This window comes from Onychomys torridus, chromosome 12 (genome assembly GCF_903995425.1).
Source record: "Onychomys torridus chromosome 12, mOncTor1.1, whole genome shotgun sequence".
Taxonomy (NCBI): Eukaryota; Metazoa; Chordata; class Mammalia; order Rodentia; family Cricetidae; genus Onychomys; species Onychomys torridus.
In genome coordinates this window covers 5,509,346-5,522,791 of record NC_050454.1, presented here as the reverse complement: position 1 = coordinate 5,522,791, position 13,446 = coordinate 5,509,346, and the positions used below count along the sequence as shown (strand labels likewise).

At 41.5% G+C, this 13,446-nt stretch overlaps 1 protein-coding gene across 1 annotated transcript in view; it reads right to left on the bottom strand.

The window, feature by feature from the left end:
• Positions 1-13,446, bottom strand: part of LOC118594076 (LIM domain containing preferred translocation partner in lipoma) — a 606,198-nt gene that overhangs the window by 328,727 nt on the left and 264,025 nt on the right. Inside the window, exon 6 of the mRNA XM_036203866.1 lies at positions 14-126. Within this exon, the coding sequence (XP_036059759.1) occupies positions 14-126 (113 nt within the window). The remainder of the gene's footprint in view (positions 1-13; positions 127-13,446) is intronic.

Below are 13,446 nucleotides of genomic sequence, written 5' to 3'. Positions count from 1 at the left end.
CCACTGCTCTTACCTGGACTTTGAAAGCTCCTTCATCCGGTGGTGGAGGAGGAGGGAAGTGTCCAGAGCCAGGTGGAAGGGTACCAGGATCATCTAGAGGTGGAGGTGGAGGTGGGAGAAAGTCACCTGCGGAAAGGAAATACACACAAGACGTTAACAGGTAGGCCGTTTCATAGTACTCTTTAAAAGATGCAACTGCTGGCAATTTACCGTGATTGTTCTAGACCAATTTGTTTGCCTCATATAGAAATTTGCCTTTCTTAGATAACTTTGGTTTAATTAATAGCCTTAGCTTTCATAGGACAAATGGCCAGATTTCATATTTCAAAATGGCATAACAGTTAGTCTAGTGGGGTCAAGTACATTAGGCAAGGTTGGGGGTATACTAGAGATACTGAAATGTATTAGACTTGAACTGGCCTTAATAAAATCCTATTCAAGCAGAGGAAGAAAAGACTTGTATATATGTAAGGATAAGAAGAAGTTCAAGTATGAGGAAGACAAACTTTTGGAAGTTAACAAAAACAAAGCTTAGGTACAGGCAAGGCAAAGGAGGCTGTATTATCGTCACCTTGAACAGTATGACCTGGACCACAAGCCCACTCCAGGCAGTAAGGCAGGAGAATACCAGCATACAAGTCATGGTGAATAAAATCAACTACAACATAGCAAAACCATAGGACTCCACATCACAGCAGGGGTAAGAAGAGCTAGCTAGGTGGTCAGTGACTACGTGGTTCACACCCAGGAAGGAATGCAGCTGTCATTGTGCACACTAATGACCACAAGGCAGACAATGCAGATATTGGAGTACAATACCCTCAAGATATAAGAAGGCTCCCAAGCTCTTCAGCAAGCAGGAATGCATGTGGAAAGAAGGTGTGTGTCCACTGGTGTCTGAGGCAAACATCCAAAGCGGTATGGCATGTTATCAAATATTTTAAATGGGTTTACAACAAATTTAACTAGGAAAAAAGACACCCGATTTTTTGTTTCTGTTTTACCATTTTAAAAAGCAATTTTGTTCTCCCTTGGAAAGTGCAGTTTTGATGCTCCATTTTGAACTATTCTCTACATGTACATGTACGTGGATGTTCTCAAATTCCATCTTTTCAACAACTAGTGAGCTATAGGAAGCAGTCTCCATAGCCAAATTTGTCACTTTTGGATAATATCAAAGTGTCACAACTGGGTATCTGGGGGAAAGTCAGTCTAGGAATGGAAAGAGGAATCCTGTGAAGGATGGTGAGTGAACAGGGCTCTGAAACGCCTGGTCTCCACTGCCTTAAAACGAAGGGCTATACTCCAAGGGACAGCTATCAGCAGCCAGGTCTAAACCCTGCCACACTCAGCAGCTGAGGACACTGTCCCTAGAGCTATGCAGCCTAGGAGACTGTCCCTCTGCAGCTGGCAGTGGGTTGATTTTCCTGTCTCCCTCCCCTTCACACAATCACTCTCTATGAAAATCCTTCTCAAACCTCACAGTTCACCAGGGCCTCTGAGCGGTGTCCTAAAATGCAGACTGCTGGGTAACTCCCACAGGTACTGACTAGGTAGCTGTAGGGGAGAGGAGGACCACAATCTGCATTTCTAAAGAGCCCCAGTAATTCCAGGGGCATCAGCTCAAGTTTCACTGCATTCTGCATAGTACCCTCTATTCCAAGATTAGAAAGGTTCCAAAACTTCTGCCACTTACTGTATTTCCTACATCTCTGACTCTCTCTTCAGGGACAGTTTTCTAAACACTCTTATTATTTTAGAGTTACAACTCAGAAACTTCTAACAACTCCACCATCCATTGGCCGCACACTGCAATCTCCAAGAAAGCCACCTAAAACTACACGTGTCCAAACTATCTCATGGATTTGGTTCAGGGAGAACCCTCAGGACTGGACAGAATGTATGGCACTGGTGTTTACTTAAAACTCAGGGAACACAGCTTGCAGCTAGAACTGAGAAAGTCTGGTGTGGCCGGACACCTCGGAAAAAATATCCACTGACTGTTTAGGAAAATGAATCATCACAAAATCCTCTTCTGCCTTATACCAGAATGGATAAGGTTTTACAGGATGAAGCCATGACTAGGTATTTCCCATCGTAAGTTTAAATTCTAGTTTTCTCTCTGGACCAGTCTTCCAACCTCTTTAAAGCAATATTCTAAGCACCATCTGATCCAACCCAAATTATCAGAACATCAGACACTATCAAAGCTGACAGAGTTCTTGGCATCCTTATCATAAAGGGCGAATGAAAGGCACACGAACTGAAAAAAAGGTCACATAAAATTAATTGAAAAAATAAAGGTTTAAGGCCGGGTGTTGGTGGAGCATGCCTTTAATCCCAGCACTCGGAAGGCAGAGGCAGGAGGATCTCTGTGAGTTCGAGGCCAACCTGGGCTACCAAGTGAGTTCCAGGAAAAGAAACCCTGTCTCGAAAAACCAATAAATAAATAGATAGATAGATAGATAGATAGATAGATAGATAGATAAAGATTTAGCCCTCTGTCTCTGGGGTCCCTCCCACATACAATCGCCCTTGTGGTGGTATTGTGTTCCCCAAAATATTGTGCACCCTAATAAACTTAGCTGGGTTCAAAGAAGAGAACAGCCACTAGATACAGAGGCTAGAAAATGGAGGCACACACTTTTAATCCTAGCATTCCAGAGGCAGAGATCCCTCCGGATCTCTGTGAGTTCAAGGCCGCACCTCAAACAGCCAGGCATGGTGACACATGCCTTTAATCCCAAGAAGCGAGCCTTTAATCCCAGGAAGTGATGGCAGAAAGCAGAAAGATACATAAGGTGTGAGGACCAGAAACTAGAGGCATTTTGGCTGGTTAAACTTTTAGGCTTTTGAGCAGCACAGTTCAGCTGAGATCCATTCTGGATGAGGACTCTGAGGCTTCCAGTCTGAGGAAAGAGGATCAGCTGAGAAGTTGGCAAGGTGAGGTTAGCTGTGGCTTGTTTTGCTTCTCTGATCTTCCAGCAGTCACTCCAATACCTGGCTCAGGTTTGATTTTAGTAATAAGACTTTTTAAGATTCATGCTACACTCCTTTACCCCATCTCTCAAAAAAAAACAAAAAACAAAAAACAAACAAACAAACAAAAACCCCCAAAACCTGAAATATAAAGATGCACAGGCTGGTGGTAACCCTGGAAGGATTAAAGGGATAGCAAAACTGATTTTTAAAAAGAGAAATAATGTAAAAACAAGAAAGATCTTAATTCCAAGCAAGATCATGTAGGTTTTTAAAATCCAGCTGCTAGCCTTTCAACCATCAATTACTAATTCCAACAAAGATTTCAGTTTTGGAAGTCCAACCATCAAAGGTTGGTTACTACATTCTACACTGAGGCTCACATTTTAGAATTATATATAAGAACTAGTAAATGTCATGCTAATATGAGAAGGGGGTGGGGCATTGGAAAGGGGAATGTTCTGGAATGGGGGTGCACTAGAGGGGGAAATGCACTGGAAGGGAAAGGCACTGGAGGGGGAAATGCACTGGAGGGGGTGCACTGGAGGGGGGCACTGGAGGGGGAAATGCACTGGAGGGGGTGCACTGGAGGGGGAAATGCACTGGAGGGGGTGCACTGGAGGGGGTGCACTGGAGGGGGTACACTGGAGGGGAGAATGCTCTGGAGGGGGAAAGTGCATAAGCTACAGTGTCTGGCAGAACTTGGACAACTTTCTGAAATCCTTCTAGGAATTAAGGAAACTCTGACATATAGACGAGCATCCACTAGACAAACACGCTCAATGCTACACACATGCTAAGCCTACAAAATCTGCATTATCTTGAGAAACTTGACAGAGAATTCCGTAGAGAGGGAAAATGGTAAGTTGCCTCTAACAAGCTGAAATGTGTAACTGAAGAGCACAGTGGGAGGAAAGTTTCCACGTGTCAATGCTGTCTTCATTTATACTTTTGCCTTTGCTTCGGGTTGGGAGAAGAGGCACCCAGCTCCTTGTCCTTTCCTCTCAAAGGACTCTTAAGTCTGTGTTTCAAGTTTGGCCCCCACCATCCCTGAAGAGACAAAAAGCACCTTTGAATGCCACATGACAGTGGCTCAGCATCCATATGAGGGCAGAGGAAGAGAGATTGTGGGCAGGCACGAACCTGTGAGCACCAGGTGTGTGCAGAACCTCGGCCATTACCAAAGGTTTAGCTGAGCAGTGCTTTTCACACCATCAGAAAGGGCTGGGACATGGCAGGCGAGAGAAAAACCAAGGATTTGTCTCATTCCAGGAATCACTCTGAGTCTTCCCAACCTGTATGTAGCCTCCTCTCTCGCAGCGAAAAATATGGACTTCTACTAGAGATGAGGCTTTTCCACATGCTTTTTCCAGAGTCTGTTTTTTCTCTGACAGGGGTAGGTTGCCAAACTCATGGATCCAGACACTCCTATGAGAATCTCAGCCTTCCTCCTCTCCCTCCCTCTTCTTTGGGATTCTAAGGGTGAGCTTGAACTTGTGGCCCTCCTCCCTTAGCTCCCCGTGTGGAACACTGTACTTCATGGATCTCAGTCCTACAAAGAAGTATGCATGGGCGCTCTTTCTTGGGTCTCTTGTTCAGATGTATACAGTGTCTGCTTTCTGGGTTGGACAGGACAGCGGTTGCTGGAGCATTCTTCTCCACTCCAAAGACCAGAACACAGAATATCTTTTGGAGCTCAGCGAGTGTGGGGGCTCCTGAAATGAGGCTATGTGGCAAGAAGGTAGGAAGAGAAAGTCTGCACATCACACACGACCCACAGAAAGGCTTAGCCCCCATACCACCCTTACTCAGCAGTGTCTGGATTCCTGCTCTCTGAGCGTACAACTCCTTTGAGGACCATCTGGGGAAGTGCTATCAAAGGAAATCATGGGCATTCCTGGTTGTCTGTCTTCATCATCACAAAAACAGCAGCAATACCTCTCCCAGGGAAACAACCTCCACTGTGAGTAAGAAAATTGTGACATTAACTGCAATGCTGTTAGTGGCCATCTAGGCAACCTTACATTTGAGCTCTTAGATATACATGAGAAGACATTGGAACTAATCTTTGATCCTTTTTCCATCTTCGTTTTCTTCTATTAAACTAAATAAATTACTAATTCTGGTGGTACTTGATTCTCTAACAGTGTAGACAATGTTATTTTTAGGAAAATACTAAGGTTAAAATTACTAATGAAAAACATGTCTGAGGTGACAAATTTGCTTATTACCCTGTTTCACATCTACTTTCACATATAGACGCATCAAAAATTCACATTTGGTATGATTATGTAAGTTTCTATAGCTACCACCCATCAATTACAAACACCATATATGTAAGTGTAAAAATACAGACGAAACACAGTATTCATGAGCACATAAAGAGCCATGTGTGTTCCTAGTAGGAACAGAAGTAATAGTAGCTAAAACATTCCTTTAAAATACATTGCCAAGGGTGTCAAATCCTTAGTCATATTTACAGGCTTTAAATCAGGGACATCCACATTCAATAATCGATCCTGTGACAAAGTAAAAAAAGAAGCACGCAACAAGGCATGGTTTGAATCTTCATCATAATGTAATATAGAGAAAACTCATCAATATACCACGGCGTGCAAAGGAACTGCACAAAACTGCACACTGGAAAGCAGGAGAGTCATCACACTGATGGTGCTCATCTACTTCCATCATCCATTTATTCACTCTGCGCTCTGTGAAGCAGGCATTACTCTAGACCAGTGGTTCTCAACCTTACGAATATACTGCAACACTTGAATACGGTTCCTCGTGTGAAGGTGAATCCCAATGATTACATTATTTTCTTTGCCACTTCAGAACTGTAATTTTACTACTATTATGAATTGTAATATAAATATCTGGTGTACAGGATATCTGATATGTGACCCCTGAGAAAGGGTCATTGGACCGCAGCTTGAGAACCACTGTTCTAGACTCTAGAGTGCAAATGGAAAATGTTGCTCCCAGAGAATGTACACTGGATCAGGAAAAGAGGGATGATTAAGAAATAAACAGCTAATATGGGCTGAATGTCAAGTGGCAATGAAATGCTGAAGAAACACAGCCTAAGAAGGGGAATTGGTAGGATGGTGGTAGGATGTCACAGTTTTAAAGAACAGAATTGAGAAATGCCTCACTAAAGTGGCATTTGGGCAAAACTTAAATGGAGTAAGGGAGTGAGTCACGGAATATCTGGGGGCAGGATAGGAGGAACGTGTATATATTACCAAGTGGATAGAAGAGCAGGCTCCTCAGAGCCTTACAGCATGGCACTGCTTTTCTACAAGGCTACATGTAAAGAGAGCTTGCCTACAGCTTATGGCATAAAAAACATTGTTTTGTAGTTCCTTCCTTTTTACTTAATTCTATACAATAAATAGAAATTGTAACCTTGCATTTTTTTAAGGAAGGAAGATACTTTGAAATGAATCGCAGAATCTACTCAAATCAAGAGTTTAATTTTAATGCATCACTATATTTACCCAAGCTAAAATTTAATGTGCTGTCATCTTTCTAAATAACTTAGCTCAAAATGCTCTTTGAGATTCTCAAATTAAAAGCAAGAAGACTTATTATCTTTAAAGAGAATGACGTCTCTCCACTTTTAGATTGGACCATCTCCCTCCATATTTAGCTAATACTGAATTTCTGGACTTCACTGTCTTCCACAGTCCTCTTGTTTAAATTAAGATAAATTCTCTGGACAGAGGTGAACACCACCATGCTATATCTAACTGAGCATACTATACTTCTCTATCACATGGCAGTTTCCATTTGTTGAAAAAGATTCATTTTCTTAGTGGAAAACATGGAATGGATTTCACATAATACAAGAAGTGAAGGAGAATTTGGTTCTGAAAAATGGAGTCAAACTGGATGCCCTTTTAAATTCATCAAGTGTCATTTGTCTGACAAAAGCATAGTAATTGCTATCCAAACAAAAAACTGCATCCATATATTCTGACTTTCAAATATGGGCGATAAAAATTAGCAGGATAATGGGCTGAACTTGATGCATTAGTCTTCTATCAGTTAGTGAAACACCTTCAGCCCCAATACTAAAATGTGAAATTCTCAGCATGAAGAAAACTGAAAAAAAAATTTTAAAGTCATGGAATGGGAAAAGATCCACTCAACATCGAGAGAGAGAGAGAGAGAGAGAGAGAGAGAGAGAGAGAGAGAGAGAGAGATTGATTGATTTACAGCCCAGAAAGGAAGCTGCCAAGTGAATACTAGGATGGTCAAAGGGTCTCCCCAAACTACCCAATACTCCTAGAGACAGGCCATCCCATTCCCAGTAGTGTCCATCCAAAACAGAAGGTTCCCTTTTCTTCAAAGGCAGCCATAGAGTCTGGGGGCGGGGGGGTGTTTTCTCAACACAATGCATTGGGTAACTGAACCTATTTTACCTCTGTTGATTTTAACTGTGTGGATGAGCATCCTTATCACCAATGTACTGAGAAGCCCCACAGTATAAATTCTGCTCCGAGTTGAACTGCCTGTCTGTTAGTTTTCTCTACTAGACTAGGAAGGAGATGGCTGAAGGTCTGCTTCCTGTTCTATGAAGAATTTATCATCAGATTACTACTATTTACCAAGTATGTGCTCCCTATGCTGCATGTAGAGATTAGTAACTATATATTACATATAAACCCAAATGAACTGTGAGTGAACACATGTATTTCTGCTAGAGTCATGTTTTGTCCTTTCCAATTTCTGAAGTAAGATACGGCAAAACTACCTATCAGACTACCAGCAGATGCTAAGTCTTCTGCAGCCCAGGCAGCCCAGGCAGCCCAGGCAGCCCAGGCAGCCCAGGCAGCCCAGGCAGGGAATGATGCCAGTCTCAAAGGACCTCTCAAGCTTTGTTTTGCTGCTGCTGTTGCTGTACTTGTCCAGGTTGTTTACAACTTAAATTACCGAGCGTCTGTCTGCCAAGTGTAATGACTGAGTCCTGAACCCAAAATTAACATCCAGATGGGTTGAAACTATCTTCACGGCACTGGATTTTTCTTCACTAATCAAAGATCTGAGAATAGACGTTCACAAAATCTCTATCAGTAGGCATCCAGAAAGTCCTACAAATCCCCAAGGCATTTCTGGGATTAAGAGTCTCATCCCATAAGGTAGAGATGGCAATGGAACACGAAGTACAAAATGGAGGTGAGACGGAATTCCCAAACACCTGAGCAAGGGATGTAGAAACAATCTGACCTTTACATTTTATTATTTATTTTTTATTTTAAACTTTACTATACAAAGGGTAGTCAATAAAAACCATCACCATACATCAAGATTTACCATACCCAGACTATACACTTCGATGATGTTCTATGCACTCAGAGTTGGCATGCAAAGTGGAAGCTGTGGAGCTTCACACTAGACCTTATACTCTCACTAACTGGGTTTATGTTATACAGTTAGCCACCACCGAAAATGAAAACTCCAAGACAGAGTCAGAACTAGGAGAGCAGCTTTCTGCCCTCTGAATAACCACTCCTGATATTTGTCCACCTTCAGTTCTTCCTCGTGCTCTGATATTTAGCTTCTCCTTTCTATTTATCCCACTGCACCCACATGCACCTTTGTTTGCATGCTATGCTAGCTAGTTGGGGTTTTTGCCAGCTTGACATGAGCCAGAGTTAGCTGGGAAAAGAGAAAGTCAATTGAACAAAATGTGTCCATGGGATTTGCCTACAGGCATGTGTAGTGGATAGCCATCCCAGCATTGGCCTGGAAGTTCCAACCCCCATTGAGACTTCGGTAATGGTCACGCCCACAATGAGGGCGGAGGAGGAAGCGGAAGACCAAGGATCGGGAAGAGGTCTTGCGCTTGGTTCCCGGACGCTGGACGCTGGAGGCAGACTGAGCAGAGTTCTCCAGAGAACACCGCTGGACTGCGCTATACCTTTGCCAGACCCTGCAACCTACCCCTTCATTTTTAAGTTAGCCCACAAAATAAACCTCCCTTTTAACTACGTGGAGTGGCCTTAATAATTTCACCAATAGGCATGTCTGCAGAAGAATTTCTTAATTCCTGATGGATTTGAGGTAGAGGGTGGGCCCACTGTGGGTGATGCTGACCCTGGGCAGGTTGTCATGGGGTATATAAGAAAGCAACCCCAGAGAACCAGGAGGAATAAGACCAAAAGTAGCATTCCTCTATGGCCCCTGCGTCAGTTCTGCCTCCAGGTTCCGTCCTTGCTTGAGTTCTTGCCCTGACTGCCTTCAGTGATGGACTTTGATGGAGAGGTATAAGATGAAATCAACTCTTTCTTTCCCAAGGTGTTTTTGATCATGATGCTTTATCAAAGCAATAGAAACCTAACTAATACATTTATGAATATATTATTGGTTTGGTTCTAAGAGCAGGAATACATTAATGAAGAAATAAGCATTGGAATCTCCCATATATTGTCATCTATCACATGAAATAGAAAGAACCACTCTAGAATACTTAAACCAGAATCTTTGCATTGGGGAGCCAAAAACAAGTATTTTGCAAAGCATCCTGGGAGATCTGATGTGTATTCCTAGTTAAGCATCATTGATAACCATGAACAACTGTCTGAGGTTACAAATAGGAAAGAAATGTGAAATGAAACACAATTCTCAATAGAATTGAGACTTAAAAAATACATATTAGGATGGCAATTGAAGAAGTCCAAATAAGTTGTATGTGTTATTAAGTTCTATACGTTAATTGCTTGCTTTGGGTAGATTTACTCTAATCACACAAGGTGCAAATATTTGAGTAAACTAAGTAACAGAGAGTCTTTGATGTAAGTTTTTAAGGTTTCTGTAAAGTCTGCAACTGTTTCTGAAAAACAAGCTAAAATTCACTTTTAAATTATAAAGAAGAATAAGTGCTAGAACTAACCCAATCATTTGATGCTACAGAGGGAGGATTTCTGTGCCAGTATGATGAATAGACAAAGAGTGTAGAATACATACTCTGACCCAAACTCTCCTTATCTCAAAGCTGGTATTTAAAATGGTCCATGGTGGATTTGGGGTGAGGAACTGAAATTTCTAGGGGAAATATAAAGAACTGACCTGTCTTACAACTCCCAAAGGCTGAAGAAGACCACTGGAGGGGGTCCCCAGTAGATGCTTAGGAACATGGGAAAGATCTTTAGTAAAATGCAGTCTGAATGCAGCATGGATAGGCTGGTAAGCCACGCCCCACAACCATAGGCACAGAAATCCCACAAAGCTCCATTTCTCCATGCTGGTGGTCGTTCCTCTGCTTCAGGAAAATCCAGACATGAATGGCTACGGGACCAGCAGCCTTCTGCAGTTCCTCCAGTCTTCATCCCTTATACACTTCAAGTTCTTCTTGCTGAGAAATTCTTGTTACTATTTATATAAAATGATGCCAACCATTACTCACTCGCCTTCAACCCTGCCATTTATTTCATCAAGCCTGAAGCTTAGCAAATGCATAAATGCTATAAAAATAATCAAATAGAGACACTCATTTCATTTCAAGGTGGTTGTTTTTTGGCATGCATTTCCCCCCACAGGAATACTGGAGCTGACAGGTACTTGCTCTAAAAATTTACTTCACCACCTGCTAGCTGAAATATTGCTTCCATGGATTTATATTGTATTAAAAGGTCACTGGCTGTTTAAGTCTTAAACAGTTTTAATCATTCTAAAAGTCTCTTAACAGTAAGAAAAGGAAGCTCAGAACAAACAGCAGCAGGGACTCTAATTAAAAGGGCCAATTCATCTAATTTTATTTGGGGTTAATTATTCAGGATTCACTCTTTGATGTGTAAGGAATAGCAATTAGTAATTTTAGTGATTTGAGAATCATTGGAGGTGTAATCAGTTAAAATGAGTGAGTGTTTACAACACAAGATGGTGAATTAGTCTCTCTCAGCTGGAGAACAGGAACATTAGACTCTGGGAGATGAAGGCAAAGCCTTTCCAACCCTAGTAAGAACAGTCACTTCAAAAATCAAACACATGGCAGCAACCATCTAGCACCATTTCTCTGAGCCACACTAAGCTGCAGAAGGTTCCCGAAACTGCCTTTAACCAGGTCACTTTTGCACACTCTCCCCAACCATTTTCCTCTAACTGCTGTGTTGCCACCATGGTAACCATAAATGTGCACCATAAAAAAGAAATTCTAAATGTGTACACCATTTACAAGCAACACAGACAGGTTGTTCTCTTGGAGCTCATTGATCCTGTTCCATATTTCTGATCACTGGATCAGCTGAGCATCCCCAACTAAATTTATACCCCAGTACTCAAAATCTGACTTAGACATGCTAGCCGCAGACCTGCTGACCTCATTCTCCGTCCTCTATTTTCTGTTTCTTTCATCACAGTTTTTCCCAACCACAGACCAAAAATGCCTAACTTTTTTTGTTCCAGCCATCTGTTCCAAATACAAGAAAGCCACGTTAAACTGCACTCAATATTATTAATTTAATCACTATTCTTCATCTCTCCTGCCACACAAACATTATACTTAAAGCACAGTTACCTCATATTTAGACTAAAGAAATGGTCGGAATGTTTTCCATTCTTCCCAAGCCAGTGCTTTCCAAAGCATCACCTATACATTGTCAAATCAAAGTCTCCCAATGATGTCCTGAAGCATAACCAAAATAATCCTAAAACTGTGGGGCAAAGAGGGAAGACTCTCCTTGCAGATTTCACAACTTTGCATGAAACTATAGTAATAAAATCAAGGTGGTTCAGTCAAAAGCAAAAATGTATCCTCCAATGGATAGAATGGACAGTGCAAACATAAGCACTCAGACTCGTGGCTATAGATCCCATGGCAATCCGGCTAGAGTCTGGAGAAAGAGTAGAAGCATGTGAAAAGCCTTGTTTGGGGTTCCCCAAGGTTTGACAAAATCACATTCTGAATAGAAGGAATCCTGTAGCTAGACGAACCATCTTTAAGAATACAGAGGAAACTGACAAGCTTGGTGGGTTATGGTCCCACCACCCCAGCTACACTGACCAGTTAGCATATTTTAGATGTGAATAGTTTCTCTGGAAGTCATAAGTTCCATGCAAACTTCTTTTGGTTGATCCATGTCAATGTATATTCATAGGTACCTGATAACCTTACATGTGTATATAAATGGAAATGTCCAAATCAGGGTAGTAATCAGTTCCACCTCCTCAAACCTAAACACTTCCTATGTGTGGAGAACTTCTGGACCCAATCATTTTGAAATACATCAGAGAAAACTATAGACTTTAAGGCTACTATGCTGTAAAGCACTAAAGCTGTCTTCATCTTAGCTATCCTTTGATGACCCTTACCTATCAGCTTTCCCTCTCACCAGGAAGGACCCTTCCGATTCTCTAGTGACCCCATCTCACAGTCTTCTTCTATGAGACTAATTTATTTTAGTTGTTACAAATGACTAAGAACATGGATTTGCCTTCTTGTATCTCTTTGCAGAGCATAACTTCTAATCATATTGCTACAAAAGATGGGGTTTCATTTTTTATATAACTAGTCATGCGTTCTGCATCACCCCCTTCCCATTCATCCACTGACAGACTCCTGGTTGAGTCAGGTCAGATATTGTTAGATATGCAAGAATAAGCATGTGAGTACAGCTATCTCCTTGACCTAATGATTTCATTACCTTTAGTTCTATCATCACTAATGAGATCTCTGGGTCACTTTTTAGTTTAAGGAAATCACAACATGGTCTTGCTCAGTGGGTGTGTGAATTTGCACTCCCAAAAACACTATGCAAAAGTTACAGGCCGGGCGGTGGTGGCACACACCTTTAATACCAGCACTCAGGAGGTAGAGCCAGGCAGATCTCTGTGAGTTCAAGGCCAACCTGGGCTACCAAGTGAGTTCTAGGAAAGGCGCAAAGCTACACAAAGAACCCCTGTCTCAAAACACACACAGAAAGAAAGAAAGAAAGAAAGAAAGAAAGAAAGAAAGAAAGAAAGAAAGAAAGAAAGAAAGAAAGAAAGAAAGAAAGAAAAAAAGAGAAAAAAAAGTTACACTTTGCTACATCCTCATCACCATCTATTACTGCTCGTCTGTAATAGCCATTTTAATAGGTGACATGATTGCTCATTGTTTTGATTTGTATTTCCCTAGTGATAAGTGATGTGGAAAATGGTTCCATATATTTGTTGACCATTTGCTCATCTTCTTTTGAGAAATATTTAGTCATTTTCTGTTTTTAGTGGGTTTCTCTTGAGTGGTGTGTTCTAGATATCAATCTCTTTCCAGATAAATAGCTGTAATTTTTTCACCTCATTCTTTTGGGTGTCTAGCTCTTCACTTCATTGACTGTTCTTTGTTGTGCAGCATTTAATTTTGAGATTATCTCATCTTTTCACTCTTATTTTTGTTGCCTCTGCCATCAGGGTTATTAAGAATTAAAAAAAAAACCTCAGCTTAGACTAAGGTGTTGAGGTTTCTCATATGTTTTCTCTAGTAGT